The sequence below is a fragment of the Berghia stephanieae genome, chromosome 13, assembly GCF_034508935.2.
Source record: "Berghia stephanieae isolate SIO BIC M18660-M18661 chromosome 13, UCSD_Bste_1.3, whole genome shotgun sequence".
Classification (NCBI taxonomy): domain Eukaryota; kingdom Metazoa; phylum Mollusca; class Gastropoda; order Nudibranchia; family Aeolidiidae; genus Berghia; species Berghia stephanieae.
The window spans coordinates 9,671,190-9,697,430 of NC_088372.1; the positions used below are offsets into that span (position 1 = coordinate 9,671,190).

At 37.0% G+C, this 26,241-nt stretch overlaps 1 protein-coding gene across 2 annotated transcripts in view; it reads left to right on the plus strand.

Moving 5' to 3' along the window:
- Nucleotides 1-5,098: 5,098 nt before the first annotated feature.
- The window catches only part of LOC144958661 (cell division cycle protein 27 homolog), a 38,211-nt gene continuing 17,068 nt past the window's right edge, over nt 5,099-26,241 (plus strand). The window contains exons 1-12 of one of the 2 annotated variants that reach the window (XM_078890780.1): nt 5,099-5,271; nt 10,353-10,428; nt 11,640-11,787; nt 13,770-13,895; nt 15,353-15,450; nt 17,386-17,537; nt 18,884-19,110; nt 21,105-21,237; nt 21,885-21,973; nt 23,799-23,859; nt 24,741-24,852; nt 25,539-25,625. In XM_078890780.1, coding sequence (XP_078746906.1) covers nt 5,248-5,271; nt 10,353-10,428; nt 11,640-11,787; nt 13,770-13,895; nt 15,353-15,450; nt 17,386-17,537; nt 18,884-19,110; nt 21,105-21,237; nt 21,885-21,973; nt 23,799-23,859; nt 24,741-24,852; nt 25,539-25,625 — 1,333 coding nt within the window. In that variant the 5' untranslated portion in view covers nt 5,099-5,247. The remainder of the gene's footprint in view (nt 5,272-10,352; nt 10,429-11,639; nt 11,788-13,769; nt 13,896-15,352; nt 15,451-17,385; nt 17,538-18,883; nt 19,111-21,104; nt 21,238-21,884; nt 21,974-23,798; nt 23,860-24,740; nt 24,853-25,538; nt 25,626-26,241) is intronic. The other variant, XM_078890781.1, reaches the window with a different exon arrangement.

Below are 26,241 nucleotides of genomic sequence, written 5' to 3' on the forward strand. Positions count from 1 at the left end.
GAACCTTCCCAAAGTCATTACATCAATGGTACCAGCACAAGTAAGGCAATAAATAAGAAAAAGTTCGTTTGCCAAAATCTCTATTTAGTTTTCACTGGTTAATAAGGTGGGCTCATTTGAATTAGCCCGACCTAGTACTAGAGAGGCCAGACAGCAAAAATCGGAGTTAGTTCACCGTCAGGCGACGTGACGATGAGATGACGATGTGGGCGGAGTGGAGTGGTTGGGGAGGGGAGGGGGGGGGGGTTGATAAAAAGAACAGGAGCGTATCCTGGTTTATGCATTACGGGGTGCATGGTCATTCGCAATCTATCAAAAATACACACAAATTGATTTCAGTACGAAGTATCAAGTTTAAGTAGTAACTTTTGAAATTATCTAATTTAGATTAGATTATTTCGGACCTGGTAATACAGCTTATAACTTGAAAAAAACAGGCTGGTATTTGCCCACCCTGCCCATTATTACCAGCCGTCCCTGCTCCCCACACCCCAACAGGACAAGGAACTCCTCGATGTCTTTCGCCATTCCAGACTCCCAATGGATTCGCATCTTTACTCCTTTCCCCCTCCACCATCAGGGCCTGGAACTCTCTTCCAACCATTACGAAACAGCACGGCTCATTGGAGATGAAGTGAGTAGTTAGGAAAGTGCCAGAAGACGATAATAGAGAATAAAAAGTTCGCGGCGGTGATGGGGGTTTGAACCCGCGACCTTACAGGTACGACAACACCGCCGGCCAGGAAGAGCGTGACTCCACCGTATGAGCTATCCACGAACCCTAAAATTTGGAATTGTAATGCTTTAGAACGTCATTGTCCATCACCAGATCTTCTCGTTCGTAAGACAACAGATGGGCCATTTTTAAATCTTCAATGCGAAGTTTTGGCTTCAAGGAAGAGGACTGGGTCCCACTCTTTGTTGAGTGTTAGAGATAGCGTTTCCGACACTGTCTAAGATTCTAAATTATATCAATCAGACTATAGAAGGAATGGAATTGACGTCACTCAGCTCTTTGTTGTTGTTTTTAGACAGTCACTTTCTAGTCGCTTTATTATTATATCTATCAGACTATATTCTAGATTCTACATTATTTTGTGTGTTGTTACGAATTATCCGGTTGGTGGATGCTGTGGTGAGTATTTTACATAAACGCATAGCATCAATACTTCTTCTTCTTCTTCTTCTTCTTCTTATTATTATTATTATTATTATTATTATTATTATTATTATTATTATTATTATTATTATTATTATTATTATTATTATTATCCTCATCATCATTATCGCATCATCATCATCATCATCATCATCATCATCATCATCATCATCATCATCATCACTATCATCATCATCATCATCATCATCATCATCAACACGTTTTTCTTGTTCTTGTTCTTCTCTTCCTCCTCATTCCTCCTCCTCCTCCTCATCTTCCTCCTCCAGAGCTGTAACGATTATCCACCCATAACCGGTTATCCCGTGGCCATTGTAAACTTATAGCCTGACACAAGAACTCATTCGGTCTATTAGTTTGACGTCATTCTTTAGGTTTGTGCAGCGTCTGGTAAGTTGTCGTTAGTAGTGCTTAAGAAAACAAGTGATCCCATTGGTTGAACTATCGAAGACAACTCACGATTTGTTTTCTTTTGTCGCCAAAGACTTTTCTTTTGACGTCATTTTTTGGTCAGTGTCCGGCTATAAGTTAACGATGACTCCGCGGTTAAAACAGGGACGGATGCTCTCAACGGATTAAAAAAAAAAACAAAACAAACCCGTTCAACGGATATTCATTTTTATAGATAGTATGCACTTGACTAAGAAGCTCACAACATTCCCATCCGGAAGTATAACGACCAACACACAAAATTATGTGTAACCATGAACTTTATAGTCTGGTTAATACAGATAAGTGAGGATTACTCATAATGATACTTACTTACTTAATCCTCTTCGGGCCTTGAGGCACATGGGCACATCCACCAGACATCCTCTTCGGGCCTTGAGGCACATAGGCACATCCACCAGACTTCATTGGGGCCTTGAGGGACATAGGGCATACACCAGACATCTCCATTTTTTGCGATCGGCTGCTTCTGTGGTGACTGTATTCCAGGACAGGCCTGCTTCCTTTAATTCATTCTCCATGGTCCTTCGCCAGGTTTCTTTGAGTCTTCCCCGCTTTCTCTTCCCATCTGCTGTCCAGTACAGGGCTGTATTGGGAAGTGTACCTTTTTCCATTCTGGCCACATGACCCAGCCAACGCTATCTTCTTTTTATTTGTCTTTCAATGCTAGTGCAGTCATCTGTCTTTCATAGATCCACTCATAATGAGGGGTGGCAAAAAACAATAACAAAGGTTTGAGTGACGTCAACTTCATTCTATCTATACGTTACACTCCCGTGCAACGAATAATCATGGAATCAATGATCAACTGATCACTCAACTAATGTATGTTTACTGTATCTTTATAATAATAATAATAATAAATAATAATAATAATAATAATAATAATAATAATAATAATAATAATAATAATAATAATAATAATAATAATAATAATAATGATGATAATAATAATAATAATAATAATAATAATAATAATAATAATAATGATACTACTACTACTACTACTACTACTACTACTACTACTACTACTACTACTACTACTACTACTACTACTAATAATAATAATAATAATAATAATAATAATGATAATAACGATGATGATGATAATAATAATAATAATAATAATAATATAATAATAATAATAATAATAATAATAATAATAATAATAATAATAATAATAATAATAATAATAATAATGACGATGATAATAATAAATAATAATAATAATAATAATAATAATAATAATAATAATAATAATGATAATAATAATAATAATAATAATAATAATAATAATAATAATAATAATAATAATAATAATAATAATAATAATAATAATAATTCACATTTATACGGCGCTCATTCTCGTGTAAAACACAAGCTCTAGACACTTTACAATGTAAATTATCACCACCAACAATAACAACAACAGCAACAACAACAACAAACAATAAAACATACAATGCAATCAATCCATAGCCAAATCAAGGATTCATAGCGTCAACAAAAGCAAATACAGGAAAGATGTGTCTTGAGATTCTTTTTAAAGGCAGGCAAAGACTTACACTCCCTCAGACCACGTTCATTCCAAATCTTGGGGCCGAAACAAGCAAACGATCTATCACCAAATAAATTTTGTTCTTGATCTTTTTTCCGAAATTTTCTTTAAACGATTCAATTTTGCCCGCAAGCGATGTGTGTTGTTTTAGAGGGTACATTTGAAAGAAATATATATAAAAAAATAATAATTAAAAAACAACAACCAAAAAAAAAAAAAAAAAGCCACAAAAAAAAAATAACCCCCACAAAAATAAACAACAAAAAAAAAACAACAAAAAAACAACACCCCTCCCCCCCCCCCCAAAAAAAAAAAACAACAAAAAAACAAACAAACAAACAAACAAAAAAACAAACAAAATTAAAACTAAAAAAACCCCAACAAACAAACAAACAAAAAAAAACAACACCCCCCCCCCCAAAAAAAAAAAACAACGAAAAAACAAACCCAAATCACAAGGACAAATAAATGTCATGTCACAAAACTAATACTATTATACTTCAGATTGTTTCCCTAGAAGGAAAGGACTCCGACCAGGGTCAGGACAAAACTTCATATTATGTGACCTACGGCCTGTATATTATTATTATGACGGGATGATAATGATGCTAACATCAAAATCGGGTGTAATTGTCATCAGATTACTCGACAATCGGGTGTATCTTGTAATTAGATTACTCGACACTCGAAACTCCGGTGTATTTTGTCATCAGAGTCTTCGACACTCGAAACTCCGGTGTATTTTGTCATCAGAGTCTTCGACACTCGAAACTCGGGTGTATTTTGTCATTAGATTACTTGACACTCGAAACTCCGGTGTATTTTGTCATCAGAGTCTTCGACACTCGAAACTCGGGTGTATTTTGTCATTAGATTACTTGACACTCGAAACTCCGGTGTATTTTGTCATCAGAGTCTTCGACACTCGAAACTCGGGTGTATTTTGTCATTAGATTACTTGACACTCGAAACTCCGGTGTATTTTGTCATCAGAGTCTTCGACACTCGAAACTCCGGTGTATTTTGTCATTAGATTATTCGACACTCGAAACTCGGGTGTATCTTGTCACACGACTTTTCGCTATCCTAGTCGCGCATGCACATGTTGAGAAATGTGAATTAGCTACTCCCCAACTTTAGAATTTAGATCAGCAAGGTGGTAAGGGAGGGTTTGTAAAAAGTTTTATACAGTGCAATATCCACTTAACGTGCTCAACGCGCTTTACAAGGGGGTCCCTAGAAAACAACAACATTTAACATGTAGGACGAGACGACATAATGCCTGTCAGGTGATAATATTAGAATTTTTTTTCCGACAGAGGCAAAGCTGTTAATGGCCAGGTACTCATTTTACACATGAGTACGGTGGAAGTTGTCTAAAGATTGAGACTATTGAAAAGGTGAGAATGCTCCGGATTGAATCAATACAAAAATATGAACAATTCGGATGTAAACCTTCGTCAGTATTACAAAACAAAGTAATGGCCTATAGAAATAAAGAGAATGTGATGAGAATCGTATAAAGTGTGAAGTCTCCCTGTTGGATGGAGTCTGAATGAAACGAACGTCTGCTGTGCCGGAGAGATAGGTGTGCTACTAATTTGCAAGTCTGATTACCCAATTTTTAAAATGATTTAACACCATTTAGCGTTGGTTTGAGAGTATTTCCATTACAACAATAAGACCATAACAATCTGGGTTGTCAGGCCTACAAATAAGTACACGTTGTATTGGACCCTTCAGGTTCAACACGGCATTTTTTTTTCAGGTTCAACACGGCATAATAACACGTTTTGAAGCGATGTGCCACATGGTTTCTTCTTCCTTTTACAGTTCGTCTCTGAAGAATACATTAACGACAACTCGTGATCATCTCGCAACACTATTATTCCAGTCATTAAGAATAACGTCCCTTGGCCGGATAGTTGGCTCACGTGACAGCATACTGAAGTTTTTTCAGATTCAAAACGAGGTCATCAAAGAAAAATGGTTGAAATCCCGAATTAGTCAACATAACAAACATCGATGCTATTTATCTCATTGATTTATTTTATTGTATAATATGTTGCTCCAGGAACCTGTCCAGGTAAAGAGATATTCAAGGAGAATATTTAAACACCTCCTATATAACAACTCTATGGTACCAGTCCTGACAAGCATCATACATATAACACATAATAGTGCAGCAGTCTGTGACTGTGTATTGGCTGTGTCTCTGATTTATGATGATTCAAATTATCGAAGTAGGCTTGATTGATAGCTTTCGGTTAAGTTAGTCGAGAAATTGAAGTGGAAACCAGTTGTTTGTTTATTGTAGACTTTATTGAAAGGGAATGCTGGAATGGGCGATTCTTTCACTCTTGATTCTCATTTGACTCGTGAAAGACTGAACGAGAAATGAATGGAATGATAATAATTTAAATAATAATAATAATGATGTGGAATTTGAATTTGAATTTGATATCAATATTATTATCAATTATTATTGTTAGTCAAACGGAATATGCACTCTACACGCTAGTGTTATGGTCTAAGTTAAGGTTAATTTTTGAGAAATGTATAGAATAAGAATGATCAAGGTTGGTCGACGTACTTGGAATAGGAAGCCTTAGCCTTAAAGTAAGTTAAAGTTAAAGTTAAAGAAATATAAATTGAATTGTGGTAAAGTTTAAAGTTAATAAATAATAAAGGGGGATTTTTTTTAAAACTTTAGAATAGGACTTGGACCATCTATTCAATTCATCTCCTCATATTCTCACGGCCAGGGCTGAGAATCTTCCGCCTAAATGATGGTTTATCTCCGCCCATCACCATCACTTTTCCGCCTTTTAAAAAGACTCACCACAACCACTACATCAACATCCCTATCACCACTACTTTTACAACCACCACCTATACTACAACAACCATCACATATCATCATTCCTATCACTATTACTACTACAACCACCACCACATCATCATCCCTACCACCACCACCACAACATCATCATCCCCACCACCACTACTACTACCTACAACCACCACCAAATCATCATCTCTACCACCACCACCACTACAGCTACAACCACTACTACTACAACTACCATCACATCATCATCCCTACCACCACTACTACAACAACCACCACCATATCATCATTCCTACTATCAATACAACTACATCCTCCACCACCACATCATCCCAACTATCACTACTACAACCACCCCACATCATCCCTACCACAACTATTACAACCACCACCACACCATCATTCCCAACACCTCTACAGATACAACAGCTATCATCATCCTTATCACGGCCCTACTACAACCACCACCACAGCATCATCCCTACCGCCATCTTTTCTTACTACTACTACAATATGTTGTAATTACACTTTCAACTTTTGAAATTCCTCCAAGTGGTGTCAGAAATTATTGCGAGACACATTTTTGATTGCATCTCAGTAAATTTTTTATGAAATTCAAATTTATACGTTATCGTCGCATAGATAGGTCTTGAACTCCATTTTTGTGACCAGTCATTCTCACCCCTGAACCATCATGACATCATCACCATCTCTACCATAACTACCACCACTACGACAGCAACTATCACATCATCATCAGTACCACCTCTAGTGCAAGCACCACTATCACATTATCTTCCTGGTGGGATCTTTTGACTTGCATGGATCAGAGTTGCTTTCTGCCTTTGTCTTGGCTTGATCCTTTTCATGGCCAGATTCATTGGCAGGGAGGGAAACAATTAAATGTATAGTTGTTTTTGGGAGATGATATGCTTGTTCTCGTATATCATCTCTCTTTTGTGTGACATTAGATTTGTTGTTCTAAGTTTTGTATTTCTCTCACAAGGATTCTGTGCTTGTGTCTTGGTGAGACTTTTAGGTGACCTCAAACTAACTACATTGATAGTTTGATCTTGGAGTCCGTTTGTGAGCCCTATTTGAACCAGTCACTTTTTCTCCGGTGCTTTTCATCTTACTTAAATCTATATTTTTTTACAGCCCCATATATATTTTAAGTGCCGCTGAAATGACCTACAAACATATACACGTGCACACACAAATCAATAAAATTCACTCAGTTCTTAAGTCTCGTTAATTTTTCACTTTCATCTTTCTGTACTCATCACTAGATTCACTTTGAGCTCTCTCTCTCTCTCTCTTTCTCTCTCTCTCTCTCTCTCTCTTTCCCCCTCCCTCCCTCCCTCTCTCTCTTACTCTGTCTCTCTATCTCTCTCACTCACTCACACACACACACACACACACACACACACACACACATACACAACTGGGTGGGGTTCCTGACCTCCCATAGTGGGCAAGGGGGTACTATGTCTTCTATCCCCTTATATCTGTTTTCCAACATGGTTTCTGTCTTTGTCTTGGAATGAGATTACTTGGTTTTGTCCTGGCCCTGGCCAGAGTCCTAACTGGAAGGGAAACAGTCAAATGCACAGTTATTGTTTTGGGAGATGATATTTTTTTCCTTGTAAATCATCTCTCTGTTATGTATTAGTATATTTGTTATTTTGAATGTATATAATGTAAGCATTTGAGTGTATTCCTCTTTGTGCCCGGATGAGACTTATAGGTGATCTCAAATTAAGTACATTGGTGGTTTGCTCTTTGAATCTACATCTGATCCCTTTTTGTTCCGTTCCCCTATGTCTTACTTTTTCTTGGGTGCTTTAATTGTAATTCTAGAACTTTTTACTATCCCATTTTCTTCCTTTTTACTGGCGCTGATATAACCTAAATGTGATGCAAGCGCCGTAAACCCTTAAAAACAAACAAACAAAACACACACACACAAACACACACTATCTTTCCTTCTGTCAGACAAACCTAAAGTGGATCATATCCTTTTTGCATGGATGGTTCTTGATCTAGCGCTGAAAAATTTCCTCCTTTTTAGTGACCAGTCATTCTCACCCCTGCACGGCTGCCTCTGTTCTCACCCCCGGGATGAGAATAGATGAAAAGCGATCGAGCTCTCACCCCGGGATGAGAATAGAGTAATAATAATAGAGGGAGGGTAGCCTAGCCTAGCAGCTGTCCCTTCTTGCTATTCTCATCCCTGTGTAGGGTCAGCTTAGCACCCTCCCCGCCCCCCTCCTCAAAAAGCAGTAATCCATTACAATTTACAATTACAGGTTTTAACTAGTACTTGATAATGTTATCTGCGCGCTACTAATTAATACTGCATGAGGTTACCCTTTTGTTTTCTTGTTTTTTCTTTTCCTTCTCTTTTATTTACCGATTGATAGTCAAATTTCTTAGTCGCTTGCATCGACGATTTAGACCAGATCACGATCTATTCACATTCCTACGAACAAAATGGCGACCGGAATAGCGAGAAGGGGCGTCGGCTAGGCTAACTCTTATCTGTTGTTTAGGTAATACGGGATGAGAATAGCGAGAAGCGGCGGATAGGTAAGGCTTACCCTTGCTGTTGGTTAGGTAATTAGTAATACGGGATGAGAATAGGGAGAAGGGGTGGCGGCTAGTCTACCCTCCCGACCTGTTGGTTAACACGGGTGTGAATAGCAAGAAGGGACGGGGCGACTACCTCTATTCTCATCCCGGGGGTGAGAGCTCGATCGATTTTTTATTCTCATCCTGGGGGTGAGAATAGTCACTCCCTATTCTCACACTCACGTCAATGGCCAGTTGGAATGGGATTTTTAAAAATATTAAAGATTAATGAATCTAATTCTAATACTAATAGTACGAATACATACTGATACAAATATTTTGCTCCTCACTCACTCTAGCAACATAACTAAGACACAGAATCTTAGTAGAGTAAGACTAGATGGGACGTTCTTGAATATCTGATTTAAAGGAAAGTCAACAGACAAAACTTGCTTTTATAATCAAAACGTTTATTCATCATTTATTCATCTCTTGATGTGATGGCTCAGACTTTTAACTTTAATTATGTACTGTTCAGTAAAGGAGGTGGGATGAGTATTATAACAGTAATCTTGTGACATAACATTGTTTTGTAGTAGATAGTTTGATATTTTTTCAAAAGTAAAAATAAATAATTCATTTTTTCTCATAGACAGATACAGATAAGCCTTTAAGCCTTATTATAATCAATAATTCATTATTATTACCTATTATTATTATTATTATTATTATTATTATTATTATTATTATTATTATTATTATTACTATTATTATTATTATAATTATTATTATTGTTATTATTATCATCATCATTATTCATTATAATAATAATAATAATAATAATAATTATTATTATTATTATTATTATTATTATTATTATTATTATTATTATATTATTATTATTATTATTATTAATATTATATAATAATAATTATTATTATAATTATTTGAAATGGATATTAATTTATAGCAGCCAATGGTACCGATGAAATGGATCTGTCCCAATTTTGGCAATCTGGAGAAACATATTTGTTTAAAATTGGACTGTTTGTATGAATATGGCTATCACCCTTGCACGTCCCAGGGCTGTGCTTCTTTGACTAGCAAATTAAAACAAGAAACAAAAAAATCTCTAAATCTAGATTATGTTGTATAATGGACCAGACATTCTGCTGTTTGGGTCAAGACGGTGTTGGTGTCCCTGTTTAGCTCTTTGAAAAGTTGGCCTCTATGCTAATTCTCTCCGACCTCTAGATCACCCCATCATTATAATGTTACTGGTTTGAGGCAGTCGGTCACATTTCAAAATAAGTTTCAGGCATTTTGAATTTGTTGGAAATGGATTTCAGACTTTTTTTGGCCTAACATACTTTCACTAATGTTGTTATTATTATCATCATCTTCATCATCATCATCATTATCCTTTATTATTATTATCATTATTATTATTATTATTATTATTATTATTATTATTATTATTATTATTATTATTATTATTATTATTATTATTATTTATTATTATTATTATTATTATTATTATTATTATTATTATTATTATTATTATTATTATTATTATTATTATTATTATTATTATTGTTGTTGTTGTCATTGTTGTTGTTGTTATTATTATTATTATTATTATTATTATTATTATTATTATTATTACTTTATTATTTAAAAGAAATTATGTTATCTTTATTATCATCAAATTTTTCAACCTAATTTCTTATCTCTCCATACTCCAGGCAGCCATATGGGATGCGTTGAACCATTATGCTTACGGTGATGCAATATTTTTGGCAGAAAGACTAAATTCTGAAGGTAAGTCCATCTGGCCTTTGACAATAAGAATTGTATGGAATCCATCTTTATAATGATATTAACTCATGTGTACTTGGAAATTGGCAGCTCTCTGTCTCCACTCATAGGTAAATTGAGTTGTATGTGGCCCTGGTTCAATTAAGTTTTTTTTCTTTTGACTATATGTTGATATGAAGGCTATGGGTAACTGGGTCTTGCTGAATTGATATAAAGGGATTGGGTAACTGGGTTCTGCTGAATTGATATTAAGGGATTGGGTAACTGGGTCTTGTTGAATTGATTAGGGTTCTGCTGAATTGATATTAAGGGATTGGGTAACTGGGTCTTGAAGTGATTTTGATATTAAGGGATTGGGTAACTGGGTCTCGTTGAGTTGATTCGGGTTCTGCTGAATTGATATTAAGGGATTGGGTAACTGGGTCTTGAAGTGATTTTGATATTAAGGGATTGGGTAACTGGGTCTTGTTGAAGTTGAAGTGATTTTGATATTAAGGGATTGGGTAACTGGGTCTTGTTGAATTGATATTAAGGGATTGGGTAACTGGGTTTTGTTGAAGTGATTTTGATATGAAAGGATTGGGTAACTGGGTCTTGATGAATTGATATGAAGGGATTGGGTAACTGGGTTCTGCTGAATTGATATTAAGGGATTGGGTAACCGGGTTCTGCTGAATTGATATGAAGGGAATTGGTAACTGGGTTCTGCTGAATTTAATATGAAGGGATTGGGTAACTGGGTCTTGATGAATTGATATGAAGGGATTGGGTAACTGGGTCTTGATGAATTGATATGAAGGGATTGGGTAACTGGGTCTTGGTGAATTGATAGGAAGGGATTGGGTAACTGGGTTCTGCTGAATTGATATTAAGGGATTGGGTAACTGGGTCTTGATGAATTGATATGAAGGGATTGGGTAACGGGGTTTTGCTTGGCATGGTAGAAAGAAATTGTTATTGTGTGTTTAACAGTGCAGAAACTGGGATTGGTTTTGTTGTTGTGGTGATGGTTATGATGATGATAATTATTACTACAATAACTATTGTTGTTGTTGTTATTGTTGTGATAGTGAGCATATTGATGATTATTTTTTATTATTATTATTACTAGTGTTTTAATGATAATGAGGATGTTGATAATGATTATTATTATTATTGAAGCTATAGTTGTTATCATCTTTGTCATTAATAATGATTGTTCTATTCCACGTCAGTGTCCAACAATGAGTCTCTTCACCTCTTGGCCACGTGTTACTACAGAGCAGGCAAATGTAACCAGGCCTACATGTTGCTGGAGAGGAGTTGTTGCCTTACGCCTCAATGTAAATTTCTCCTGGCAAGATGTTGCACCGATATCAAAAAGTAAGGTGGTTGTTACAATTACAGGGCTGCCAATTGTTACAGTGAATGACGTAAACGGTCAGATGGTGAAAAGGTTTGAACTGAGTAATTGCCAAGTTTAATTAGAAGGTCAATTTTTATCAAAAATGAGTTCTCGTCATAAATGATTAAGTGAACCCTTTTTGTACATCTTCGGGAAATATCAAAACTTAATTTCACTTTTAAACATTATTTTACAGCCATTTAAGTTGAAAAATTATGAAATTTGAGAAAAGTTGCTGGATACCTTTCCCATACATCTGACTGTAATATCATCAAATAAAGATTAAAATGCTCTGGGGAGCATATGCTTTCAGAAAATGCAAATCCAAAATTTTCACCTTCAGACTGATTATTTCATGCACTGACACATTTAATACCATACTCATAGCTGCCAACTGTCATGATCAAATCTGAACTGTCCCGCTTTGGCAATCTGATAAAAAAATGTATGAAAACAAAATTGGGACTGTTTGTGTGGATGGAAATGAGCCTTGCATGCCACAGGATTATGGTTTTTTGACTAGCAAATTAAAACAAGGAACACAGGCGTTTAAATGACCTAAATAGTGTTGAAAGCGCCGTTAAACAGTAAGGAAACAATTGTTTTCATCAGTTTCTGTCACTCGAATAAAGTAAAAGAAACCATAAAACGGGCAGTCTTGCTCCAATAGAATTCAGTCTGTCTTTCCCAGCATCTCAGACATTTTCTGCCATCTTAGGCAAAAACACTGTATGTGGCCTCGTATTACATGTAAACATAAGGTTATAGTTGTCCTATTCAATGTCCATATCGGGAAATACACGACTGTCAACGTTACCAGTTGAATCTTTAAAGTCTGAGACATTTACCGGTGCACCGAAAACCATTAGAGTAAAATACCATCAATATTTTCCTTTTTCTTCCGTATCTTAACGTTGACTGTAAAACTCAGTCTGACCATGGCTTTGATCGACTCATAGCCTTAACAAAAAAAAAGAGCTTTTATATAGAGCAATATCCACTAAACATGCTCAAAGCGTTTTAAAAGGGGTCCCTGGCCAACAGCAACGCGTAACATGTAGAACGGGACATGACGCCTGTTAAACCGATATTGCAATTTCATCTGATAGAGACAACACTGTTAATGGTCAGGTACTCATTTTACACCTGAGTACAGTGAGAATGTGAGTAAAGAGCCTTTTCCAAGGACTCAACTATGTGCAGACCGAGGCTTGAACCCAGGACCTTCTGATCTGAAAGCGAGTGTCATATCACAAGACCACATAGCCTGAACCTGACCAAACCATTACTTCACAATGCAAGGCACCGACAATCAAAAGAAAGTAAACAGCTGTATTCAATAGTTGAGACATTGGAATGGTTTGGTTCCTTGAGCACGTCTAAGGACAACTTGCTTTTTAACTTTCTTTTGATAGTCGTCTCTTCTTGTTGTGATGTAACTTTATGGTCAGTGTCAGGCTATGAGTTAACTTCTTCTTCTTCTTCTTCTTCTTCTTCTTCTTCTTCTTCTTCTTCTTCTTCTTCTTCTTCTTCTTCTTCTTCTTCTTCTTCTTCTTCTTCTTCTTCTTCTTCTTCTTCTTCTTCTTCTTCTTCTTCTTCTTCTTCTTCTTCTTCTTCTTCTTCTTCTTCTGCTTCTTCTTCTTCTCCTTCTCCTTCTTCTTCTTCTTCTTCTTCTTCTTCTTCTTCTTCTTCTTCTTCTTCTTCTTCTTCTTCTTCTTCTTCTTCTTCTTCTTCTTCTTCTTCTTCTTCTTGTTCTTCTTCTTCTCGTATGCCTTTATATCTGGAGGTAGTCTTTTTTTTTAATAGTATTTATAGAACTTGCAGAGGGCCATATCTCTTCTCTGTGGGTTGAGTTTGAGTTAACAAAGGCTGCAATCTGATTGAGCCCATCTGCTTATTTGGTGAAGAGAAAGAAGAGGAACAGCAACTAATTTGTGTCATTGTTTTGAAACATTTTCAGATATTCTGAGGCTGAAAGGTTGATAGTCGGACCCATCGTCGTCAAAGTGAAATCTTATGAAGAGATTGAAAGTGAATTTGGAAGCATGGCCTGTTATGTCTTTTCTTTATTAGGTCATATTTATAGGTAAGTTTAATCTATATTAAACTAAACAAAAAAATAACATTCCCTTTATTCATCCCATAGGGGAAATGTGTCTTTAGGGTCTATCCCAAGGGAAGTCTGGAATAACCCAGGCAGCACCGCAAACTCGAGCTCTTGCGAGATGACTTGCTCAAGGCCAGATAGCCGCAGTGGAATTTCGAACTCGGTACCTTTAGGGTACGAAGCAAAGACTGTATTGCCGAATGACGCTGCCCTATCTAGAGTGAGGTCTTTATAAGACAATATTCAAATGTCGCTGCTCGAATTATAAATTATAAAATTTCCTTTATTCATCCCCAAGGGGAAATTTGTCTTTAGGGTCTATTCCAATGAAGACTGGAATAACCCAAGCGTCAACCGCAGTATAAGCTAGGGCGAGGTGCTCAAGGCCGCACAGCGCAGCGGTAGGTAGTCGAACTCTGTACCTTTTGGGTATGAAGCAAAGACCAAACTGCTGAGCCACTCTGCCCCGAATTTCCAAGAAATAAACAACAAGAGTCAAATGGAATGGAAGAATCAATTTGATTCATGAAGACAGATGATGTGGGCGTTTCAGGTGTCCCCTTTGTCAACAAAACACCATGAATATAAGACGAATGAGAGATGAGAAAATAGCATTGTTATGAAGGATAAATAAAACGTTATTTATATTTACACTTTTAGACTAGGGCGCCCTGGAAATGTTTTATCTTTGAACAAATTATGACAAAGTGAACTCTCATAGCAAGAAATGGGAAATCTTCTTCTTCTCTGCGTTCGTTCAGAAATGGGATATAAGGCCAAACTGGTGACTGGAGATTTCAGATGACGATAGGCTGGACACATAGGGTAGACTGCCACTGGGATCTAATTGTAACCATTCACCTTGGCCTTTCTTTTTTTGTCTCTCTCCCCAAAAAATTGTAATATCGCGTAACAGGCGTCATGTCTCATCCTACATGTTAAGTGTTGCTGTTGACCAGGGACCCCTTGTAAAGTGCTTTTGAGCATGTTTGGAGGATATTGCGCTATATAAAAGCTCAATTATTAGTATCAGGGGTCTGTGACATAAGAATATTGTAGATTTTGATGTCCACGTCTATTCCTTTGGGTTGTATATCCTATTTATATTCCTTTCTCGGGTACTGAAAGGAACTTAAATCGATGGTGTTTTAATTTGATCTTATATGAGTGGCTGGCTGAGAAAACCCGGAAAGATGCGCAAATTTCATAAATTGAGTTATATATGCAGTGGTGTAGACCACATCTTTCTGATCATTTACCATTTTAAATTTTATTTCTATGTCTTTTAGAAACCAAGTTATGAATGTTTTCTGGATAAAATTTGTTGCTATGGGAAACACTTTATCTTCGATTTTGGCTCATGTCTCAAATCAAAGCTTGCCGCATCTTCCCGGGTTTTCTCAGCCAGTCTCACATGTGCTAATTTTGTTTTTCAGTAAAACAGACCGAATTTCCAAGGCGTTGCTGTGTTACAAGCGTGCTCTCAAATTGAATCCACTGTTGTGGAAGTCTTATGAAATGTTGTGTAATATGGGTAAGATTTTTCTGTTTTTTTTTACTCATTGACTTTTGTTTTGTCATTTAAAAAAAAATTTTTTTATAAATAAAAAATTGGAGACAGAAGCCAACTCATTGGAAATAGTAGTCATATGGGGGCATATTTTCATTTCACACAGTAGTAGTTGCCTGTTAGGCAAACTTCTTGTACTAACTGTCTTACAGCACCAGTCACTGCTAATAGCCAGGTACTCATTCACACCTGAGTGGAGTAGGGTAAGGTGTCTTACCCAAGGACCAGGCACTTATGTTGGTAACAACAAGATATGAAGTGAATAGAAAAGTGCCAGAAGACAATAGAGAATAAAAAATTTTTTATTCTCTATTGTCTTCTGGCACTTTTCTATTCACTTCATATCTTGTTGTTACCAACATAAGTGCCTGCTCCACTCACTTTTCTGAATTAAAAATTCACCCCATACACCGGAGCATACTCAATGTCTCAATCGTTTCTATGTTATATGTTTGTGTTGAGAATATTGGCTATTAAGCTTTACTGCTGGTCAAAATTATTCGCGATGGTGGTGTACGAACGAATCGGCGGTCTCAAGAAGTGGGTGAGAGAGGGATCTAGTAATGACTTTGAGTTTGAAACGAATATTTTTGTGTTCGTGGATAGCTCACACGGTAGAGCCACGCTCTCACCTGCCAGGCGGAGTTGTCGTACCAATAAGGTCGCAGGTTCAAACCCCACCACCGCCGCGAAAAATTTTTTATTCTCTATTGTCTTCTGGCACTTTTCTATTCACTTCATATCTTGTTGTTACCAACATAAGTGCCTGCTCCACTCACTTTTCTGAATTAAAAATTCACCCCATACACCGGAGCATACTCAATGTCTCAATCGTTTCTATGTTATATGTTTGTGTTGAGAATATTGGCTATTAAGCTTTACTGCTGGTCAAAATTATTCGCGATGGTGGTGTACGAACGAATCGGCGGTCTCAAGAAGTGGGTGAGAGAGGGATCTAGTAATGACTTTGAGTTTGAAACGAATATTTTTGTGTTCGTGGATAGCTCACACGGTAGAGCCACGCTCTCACCTGCCAGGCGGAGTTGTCGTACCAATAAGGTCGCAGGTTCAAACCCCACCACCGCCGCGAAAAATTTTTTATTCTCTATTGTCTTCTGGCACTTTTCTATTCACTTCATATCTTGTTGTTACCAACATAAGTGCCTGCTCCACTCACTTTTCTGAATTAAAAATTCACCCCATACACCGGAGCATACTCAATGTCTCAATCGTTTCTATGTTATATGTTTGTGTTGAGAATATTGGCTATTAAGCTTTACTGCTGGTCAAAATTATTCGCGATGGTGGTGTACGAACGAATCGGCGGTCTCAAGAAGTGGGTGAGAGAGGGATCTAGTAATGACTTTGAGTTTGAAACGAATATTTTTGTGTTCGTGGATAGCTCACACGGTAGAGCCACGCTCTCACCTGCCAGGCGGAGTTGTCGTACCAATAAGGTCGCAGGTTCAAACCCCACCACCGCCGCGAAAAATTTTTTATTCTCTATTGTCTTCTGGCACTTTTCTATTCACTTCATATCTTGTTCTTACCCAAGGACACAACTTCAGGACCATAATTTTCCACAATCACTGTCACCCATCCGACCACTGATCAAACATAACATTGTTTGTCTATTGTGATAAGACAAGACATCAAACTATTGACCCACTCACCGTGCCACACATAAGTAGCTTTTTGACAATGGCTCGTGTTATATATTTATTCTCTTATATTTATTCACAGTTTATCTTGTGTTAAGGCTCATGCATGTGACTTCATTTCTCATGTGGTTGCATTATTTTTCCATCTGAAAAAACTTGAATTCTCAATTTCTCATTGGAAACTTTCATGAAAGCAAATATCAAATTTGATGTATCTTTTCTGCTCTCATTTTGACAGGTGACTCAACGAAAGCCGATAGCATTTTTCAAATCCCAGCCCAAACGACGTCTGTTGTGCCTCCTCCATCTTCGGAATCCACCACCACAACCACTACAGCAACTGCCATGAATGAGCAACGAAGTGAAGCCAACATCCTTACCATCGATAATGTATGTATCATACACACAACATTCAATAACACACCGTGGATAATATACGTGTCATATACTTGTCATACATACAACATTTAATAACACACCATGGATGATATATGTGCTGTGCACACAACATTCATTAAGACACCATACGTATTGTATGTGTCATACGCACAACATTCAACAACACACCATAGATAATGTACCTGTCATACATAGAACATTCAATGACACACCATAGATAATATACATCATACACACAGTATTCAATAACACACTATGGATAATGATAATAATAATAATAATAATAATAATAATAATAATAATAATAATAATAATAATAATAATATAATCTTTATTGTCCAAAACAAATGGCAATTTGTCATTTGGTTTATAATGTTTGAAATTAAAAATACAATACATAGATAGTTAGACAAGAATACATTAATAAATTAATAATAATATATAAACATCAAAATGATACAAAATATCTAAATGTAGAAAACGTTTCATACATGCCATACACACACAACATTCAATAAAAAATATATCATGGAAAGAAGCCTCAATTTAATTTACAAAGACTTATGATGTGAACGTTTCGGGTTGCCCCTTTGTCAACAAAATACGATGGTTCGGACACTAAGGGACAAATTGTATCATTTGAATTTGATAGAAGGTTCCAATTGCCTATGGCGTTATGACGGGATGAATAAAGTGCACTGGACATTATGAAACACAAGATATTTGGATTTATGCCTGTGCAATCGTAAAATAGGATTGTTTATATGTGTGGAAAAGACTCTTGCATGTCACAGGAGTATGCTCTTTTGTCAACAAATTAATACAAGGAACGGAAAAAGCTCTGTATGTGTCGTATTATACAATAGTCCAAACATTCTGCTGTTTTGGGTCATGATTGTTTTGTGCGTTAGGGTGTCCTGTTTTCGCTCTCTTTGAATAGCTGGCTGTTATGCCCGTGTGTTGCAAGTGCTGTCAAACCTCTAAAAACTAAAAATTAAAATAAACATTTTTGAAAATAGATAAAAATAAAATAAATAAAATAAAATGTTTAAAACAAAATTAAAAAAAAAAAATAAAATTCCCTTTATTCATCCCCAAGGGGAAATTTTTCTTCAGGATCTATTCTAAGGGAAGACTGGAATAACCCAATCATCAGCAGCAGTGCAGCGCTGCACCGCAAAGTGAGCTAGGGTGAGGTGAATTGCTCAAGGCCACACAACGAGGCGGGTAGTTGAATTTGGTACGAAGCAAAGACCATACCGCTGAGCCACGCTTCCCCTCTAAAAAAAAAAAAAATTTCTGAAAACTAAATACCGTTCTTACATTTCTCTAACCAGCTCTTGTCTCCTCGGAACATCTACCCGAATCAGACACCAGAAAATCAGAACCAGCCTTGGTCGAACGTGGAGGTGAAACCCCCCAAGCTGAAGCAACCATCCACCACAACATCCGACATCTCACAACAGCTGCATCAGCCACAGCAACAAGATAAACAGGCAGGAGTCAAGAAGGGCATCATCCCCACCAAGTTGTTTTCATCCCTCACCTCCCACGGTTCTCCCAGGTTTGTTCACTTTCCTTACTTTCAGTTTTCATCACTTTCTCAATAATACTGGCATGGTAGTTTTTTTTACATCGCGAAATATCATTGATTTGCATTACGGCCGCAATATGTGTAATTTTTTGTGTGGAGATTTCGCAAAGAAAAAAAAGGTGAATTTTTTTATTTTCTTTTAATTTGGTAGCTTGTATACAACGTGAAAGATAATTAATCAAGAATAGTTTCTTTTTTTACTGTCCCATTTTCTTTTTTACTCGGCGCTGGTATGACCTTAAATTTGTTGCAAGTGCCATGAAAACCTTAAAAACAGACAAATACCTTTCTATTTCATGAACTAATTATGGGTTTTTATGAAAATAAATCGCAAATTTTTGCAATTTGCAAAATTTGCTGTTTATAGCTGGCAAAATTTGGGATTTTTCTTTGCAAAAAACCGCCATGTCAGAGAATACGCCTTTCACTCCTCCACAGAGCTGCCAACTGTGTGCCAAAATGGCGTCTTATTACGTATTGTTACGCTTTTAAAATTCAATTTTGTGTTTATACTTTTTAGTTCCAAATTACGTCGTTTTGTCGTCATCAAGGTCGTGTGGGTGATTTATGTAATTTTTTTCTTCGTCCAGCAATTGAAATTGTCTCACTGAAATCGGAAGAAAACTGTATTTTCATCATCCAATTCCAGCTTATCTTGTTTTCAGAAGCCTAAACCAGAAGTGTTATTTCGGCAGAACTCGTCTTTACCATGGGGGTGAAGTAGTTAAGGCATTGCACTTTGACCCGGAAGGTCCCGGGTTCGAGCCATACTTCAGGAACTTTTTTTTTTTTTTTTTCCTTGTGCAAGATTATTAACCCCCAATTTGCTCACTTGGACAACATGGGTGATTCCTGTTGACATCAGACATCTTGTTTGATTGATTATCTATATTCTTTCTTGGAATGCCTAGGCGACAATATCTGATGATGTCGTGGTGGAAAGGCATAATTAAGTAACTAGTCTTTCCCACATTTATTGTGGAGAGGAATCTCCCAATAGCCGTTACAGATGATTGTGGTGATAAATGTTTATAAATAATGCCTTTGTTTTGAACAATTATACCTTCTCCTTCAAAATTATACCTTCTCCTTCAAAATTACACATTTTTTCAGTCAACATTACACAATTTTTCAATCAAAACTACACCTTTTCTTCAGTTGGGGTTGACAACTCTGAAAACAGGGACTTGAAGTCTCTATTCCAGTCGGTCGATCTGCTTACAATTTTAAAGTATCTGCAGGAATGTGAACTCCTGCAGAAATTGTAAATAAATATTTTTAAACAACAAACATGTAACTTTTATGATTTTATAAAAATTTTATAACAACAGTACACGATTGAGCAGCTATGGCCCCTCAAGGCTGATACAAATTGATAAAAGACAGAAACGGGCGCTTAAATGACCTAAATAGTGTCGAAAGCGCCGTTAAACACCTAAAAACAAACAACTACTACTCTGGATTCCGAGCTGCCCCCTCGACTTCCTTCCATGTTGTTCCTGTCCAGCCTCCAGATGTTGTCCGTCCCTTTCTCTTCTCTATCGATAATCTGTCAAACATATGTCTGATGTCTACAGGAATCACCCGTAATGTCCAAAATGAGAAAATTGGGGGTTAGTAAATCTTGCCACAGAACAGACCTTCGGGGGCCACAGTGCAATGCCTTAACCACTCGGCCACCTTGGCCCCAGCTTGTTTGTAAATTGAACATTTCACCTCTAAACAATTGGATACATTTTTTGTCTCATTTCTTTCTTTATTTATTGATTGATTGATTGATTTATTTATTTATTTATTTATTTATTTATTTATTTATTTATGTGTTTAATTATTTATTTATTTATTTATTTATTTATTTATTTATTTATGTGTTTAATTATTTATGTGTTTATTTATTTGTATATTTATTTATTTATGTGTTTAATTATTTATTTATTTCTTATTAAATTTTTTTTTCTTTCCAGTTTTGGCCAGCTGCCATTAGAAACCCCTCCAGCCCCACTGGGTGTGGGTAGTGCCACCCCTTCCTTCATCTCCCCCTACCCTACAGATGCACAAAGGCTTGAAGCCCAGGCCCCGATGAAAGCCAGGCATAGGGTAGGCGTTTTATTACTCACTACATTGGTCAGTGTATAATGGTGGTCATTGCCCTCATCTGTCAGGTTGTAACGATAATGATGATGTAATATTATTCTTATATAATAATAATAATAATAATAATAATAAGAAGAAGAAGAAGAAGAAGAAGAAGAAGAAGAAGAAGAAGAAGAAGAAGAAGAAGAAGAAGAAGAAGAAGAAGAAGAAGAAGAAGAATGGTGGTGGTGGTGATTATGATGATAATAATAATAATAGTAATGATGGTGATGATGATAATAACGATAACTTATTGTTATAGTTTCATGATTATTACAATTACAAACGTGTACTTGAAGTTGTAAAATTATCAGCTCTTAATGGTGACCTGTGTCTGTGGTGTAGGTAATGAGTGTCACATTTTTCAGTCAAAACAACCACCCCCTCCCCCCGCCCACACATGCACACACACACACACACACACACACCCTCACAGGCAAATTATTCAATAGAAGTCTAAATCATAGCTCACCACATCACTGAGCCACAGAAATGATGTACTATTTGTAACCAGCGTGGTAAAACATCTTACACCAAAACAAACACACATTTTGACTTTGTTGTTGTTGATTTTTCAATGTTGTCAATTTTGTTTGTGTTTTGTTTGACAGCAGATAGACAGAAGATTACCAACCCGAGGCAAAGCTCCCATCCTTAACTGGTCAAACGCCCTCAAAAAGATGAAAGAACAAGAGCCAGCGTAAGTTCAGACTGTCTTTTTTTAATAAAAACTTGAAATTTTTATATAGTGCAGGATCCACTAAACATGCTCTAAGCTCTTTACAAAGGATCCCAGACCAACAGTAACACGTAACATGTAGGACGAGACATGACGCATGTCGGGAGATAGTACAATTTTTCCGAGAGAGACAACACTGTTAACGACCAGGTACTAATTTTACCTGAGTATGGCGAAGGGATGTGAGTAAAGAGTATTTTCTTAGACTCAACTATGCTCAGAGTGTGGCTCGAACACATCACCTATTGATCTGAAAGCGAGTGTCATACCACTAGACCACAAAGCTGCATAGAAATCAACTGTCGCAGTCAGAAGAGTAAAATTGATCTCATCTTGACTTTAAAAAACGGGACCTTACTTGGTGGACAGGGGACCTTACGAGGTGAACAGGGGACCTTACTAGGTGGACAGGGGACCTTACTTGGTGGACAGGGGACCTTACTAGGTGGACACGGGACCTTACTTGGTGGACAGGGGACCTTACTTGGTGGACAGGGGATCTTACTTGGTGGACAGGGGACCTTACTTGGTGGACAGGGGACCTTACTTGGTGGACAGGGGACCTTACTTGGTGGACAGGGGACCTTACTTGGTGGACATGGGACCTTACTTGGTGGACAGGGGATCTTACTTGGTGGACAGGGGTCCTTACTTGGTGGACAGGGGACGGTGGACAGGGGACCTTACTTGGTGGACAGGGGACCTTACTTGGTGGACAGGGGATCTTACTTGGTGGACAGGGGATCTTACTTGGTGGACAGGGGACCTTACTTGGTGGACAGGGGATCTTACTTGGTGGACAGGGGACCTTACTTGGTGGACAGGGGACGGTGGACAGGGGACCTTACTTGGTGGACAGGGGACCTTACTTGGTGGACAGGGGATCTTACTTGGTGGACAGGGGATCTTACTTGGTGGACAGGGGACCTTACTTGGTGGACAGGGGACCTTACTTGGTGGACAGGGGACCTTACTTGGTGGACAGGGGATCTTACTTGGTGGACAGGGGACCTTACTTGGTGGACAGGGGATCTTACTTGGTGGACAGGGGACCTTACTTGGTGGACAGGGGATCTTACTTGGTGGACAGGGGACCTTACTTGGTGGACAGGGGACCTTACTTGGTGGACAGGGGACCTTACTTGGTGGACAAGGGGGAAGGTCAGATAAAAACCTTGATTTCACTCGTGATGAATCTCAGTCCCTTTGGGTGTGAAGCGAGTGCTCTACCAACTGAGTTATCAGGCCCTCATGATATGCTGCTAACAAAATGTTCATTTTACTCACACGTGTAGTACACTTATAGCCACACTAGTAGTGTCGTACACATATAGCCACATTAGTGTCGTATCTTTGCCTAAAGTTCCATTCTATATCCTAGCCTAATGCCATTTTACAAAACGTTAATGTTACTTGATGTGTTTGACAGGAACACGCCATTTTACAAAATGTTAATGTGTTACTTGATATCGTTTGACAGGAACACGCCATTTTACAAAATGTTAATGTGTCATTTGATTTTGTTTGACAGGAACACACCATTTTACAAAATGTTAATGTGTTACTTGCTGTCGTTTGACAGGAACACGCCATTTTACAAAATGTTAATGTGTTACTTGATATCGTTTGACAGGAACACGCCATTTTACAAAATGTTAATGTGTCATTTGATTTTGTTTGACAGGAACACACCATTTTACAAAATGTTAATGTGTTACTTGCTGTCCTTTGACAGGAACACGCCATTTTACAAAATGTTAATGTGTTACTTGATATCGTTTGACAGGAACACGCCTATACGACGGAGTTCTAGGCTTTTTGGAAGTTCTAATTCTAGTTCAGTCAAAGTAAGTTCGCTTTGCACAGAATTTTGCCCATCTTAAATCTGTGTTGTTTTAAAAAAAATCCTCCTGCCTCTATCTCTTCCTTCCTCCCTCACTCCCTCACTTATGTCCAATTTGCCTCTCTTTCTTCTTTCTTTCCTCCATTCCTTTCTATACTTCTTTTTGATCATATTTATTGTTTTGTTATTTCACACGAGTGATAAGTATTTGAGTGCATTGTTTGAGTGGCATTCCCAAAGTCACACACGGTAAAATTCAAAGTGATACAAAGCTGCTACAAACTGTCGACTGTAAAAAATATTCACCAAAAATGAAGAGAAAAGCTTTGAGAAATAACAAAATTCCAAACAGGGAAAGCAACGTTTTTAGATTCATTTTTGTTCATAGGTAAACTCTATATCTTTATTATTATTATTTAAAAAAATAAATGTTTCATTCCCTCTCTCTCTCTCTCTCTCTCTCTCTCTCTCTCTCTCTCTCTCTCTCTCTCTCTCTCTCTCTCTCTCTCTCTCTCTCTCTCTCTCTCTCTCTCTCTCTCTCTCTCTCTCATACACACAAACGCACACATTTTTGGGGTCTGTCTTTCAGTAATTCGCCATTTTGCTTTTTCTCTTGAATGTATTAACAGATTCTTTTGCCAGCTGTTCAGTTTAATTTGATGATGATGATGATAGTAATATAATGATAATGATGATGATGATAATAATAGTAATACTAAAAATAATGATGATGATGATAATAATAATAATAATAATAATAATAATAATAATAATAATAATAATAATAATAATTATTGAAGGATGTATGTCAATCTAAGACTATAACGCAGCGACACAAAACCTTGGCTACAGCTTACATATGATATTGTATTGATTGCCTGCTAGGAAAACAGTAAAAGCCAAACACCGGGGTCTTACACGGGCAACAAAACGACCAATCGAAGAACAAAAACCAGGATGACCAAGTCACATCAGGAATTGAATGAAATCAATAAAGGTAAGATGTGATGACCTTTGTGTGACTGTGTGTGTGTGTGTGTGTGTGAGTGCGTGTCATTGTTTATGTGTGTGTGTCTTGTGTGTGTCATCTGTGTGTATTTATGTGTATTGTGCATGGATGTCAAATACAAGCTTGCATTCCATTCCAGGCATTCCCACTCTTGTTTCCAACAAAGGATTTCTTTTATTTCATCATTAATTTATTATTAATAATAATAATATTATTAATAAATTTGTTTTTTTTAAAAAACTGGTGAATCTTTTAAAAAAAATTTTATACTAAGTTTGCTAGAAGCTGTGGACTGTAAAAAGTAATTATCGAAAATTAATCTATCAGCTTTAAAACAAAAAACCAAATACCAAACACAGAACGTTTCAGGCTCAAAACCCTTCTTTAGCCAACAAACAAAAGAAATAGGAAAACATAATTACATTACTTTTAAAAAAGCGACAGAGAAATGTTGGGCACATCCCCTCATGGGTGAGAATCTCGGAGTGTCGACAAAAAGAATCATTCGCTGGGTTGATAAGGCCGAAAACGTCCAGTGTTTGGTTTGTTTTTTATTTTTACTTTTTGAGGTTGTTATATTCATTTTTATTTATGAATATTTTATTTGATTATATATATATATATATATACATTCTGACTCGTGTCCATGCTGTACCTGCTGTGTCTGTCTCTAGGAGAATTGACGATAGAAACCAAATGTCCCCTGGCACCCGAGCTACCCGTGGTGGATCAAATGTTACAGATGCACCAACAGTCCTTGTGTAAGTAGAAAAACAGTTGTAGTCGTGAGCAGCGAAAGTGAAAAAATGACTTTGTTAGTTTTATAAAAGGACCCCTCCCCTCCCCCCTCCAATAATTAAATGAGCATTTATATAGTGTAATATCCACTAAACGTGCTCAAAGTGCTTTACAAGGGGCTACTAGCCAACAGCAACATTTAACATGGACGACTAGACATGAAGCCTGATACTGATAGGTGATCTTTACATTATTTTTTATTGACAGAGAAAACGCTGTTAATGGCCAGGTCTACATTGTACATTTGAGTATGATAAGAGAATGTGAGTAAAGAGCCTTTTTCCAAGCACTCAACTGTGCACCGCTCAGAGCGGGACTCGAGCCCTGGATTTATCAGTTTGGAGGCAAGTGTCATACCACTAGACCACATAATGACACAGAAAAGTTTAATTAAATTCTTTTTAAAATAAATAATGGTTTACAAGGTGGCTTGATGTCTTAAATCCCATCTTTGTGGTGATCTGAACAAACTTTATTCATCCAGAAAAGTCACCCGTATAGAGCTGACAATTGTCCTGATAAAATCGTGACTGGCCCGATTTGACAATCTGGAGAACATTTTTAACTCACTCAACCCTA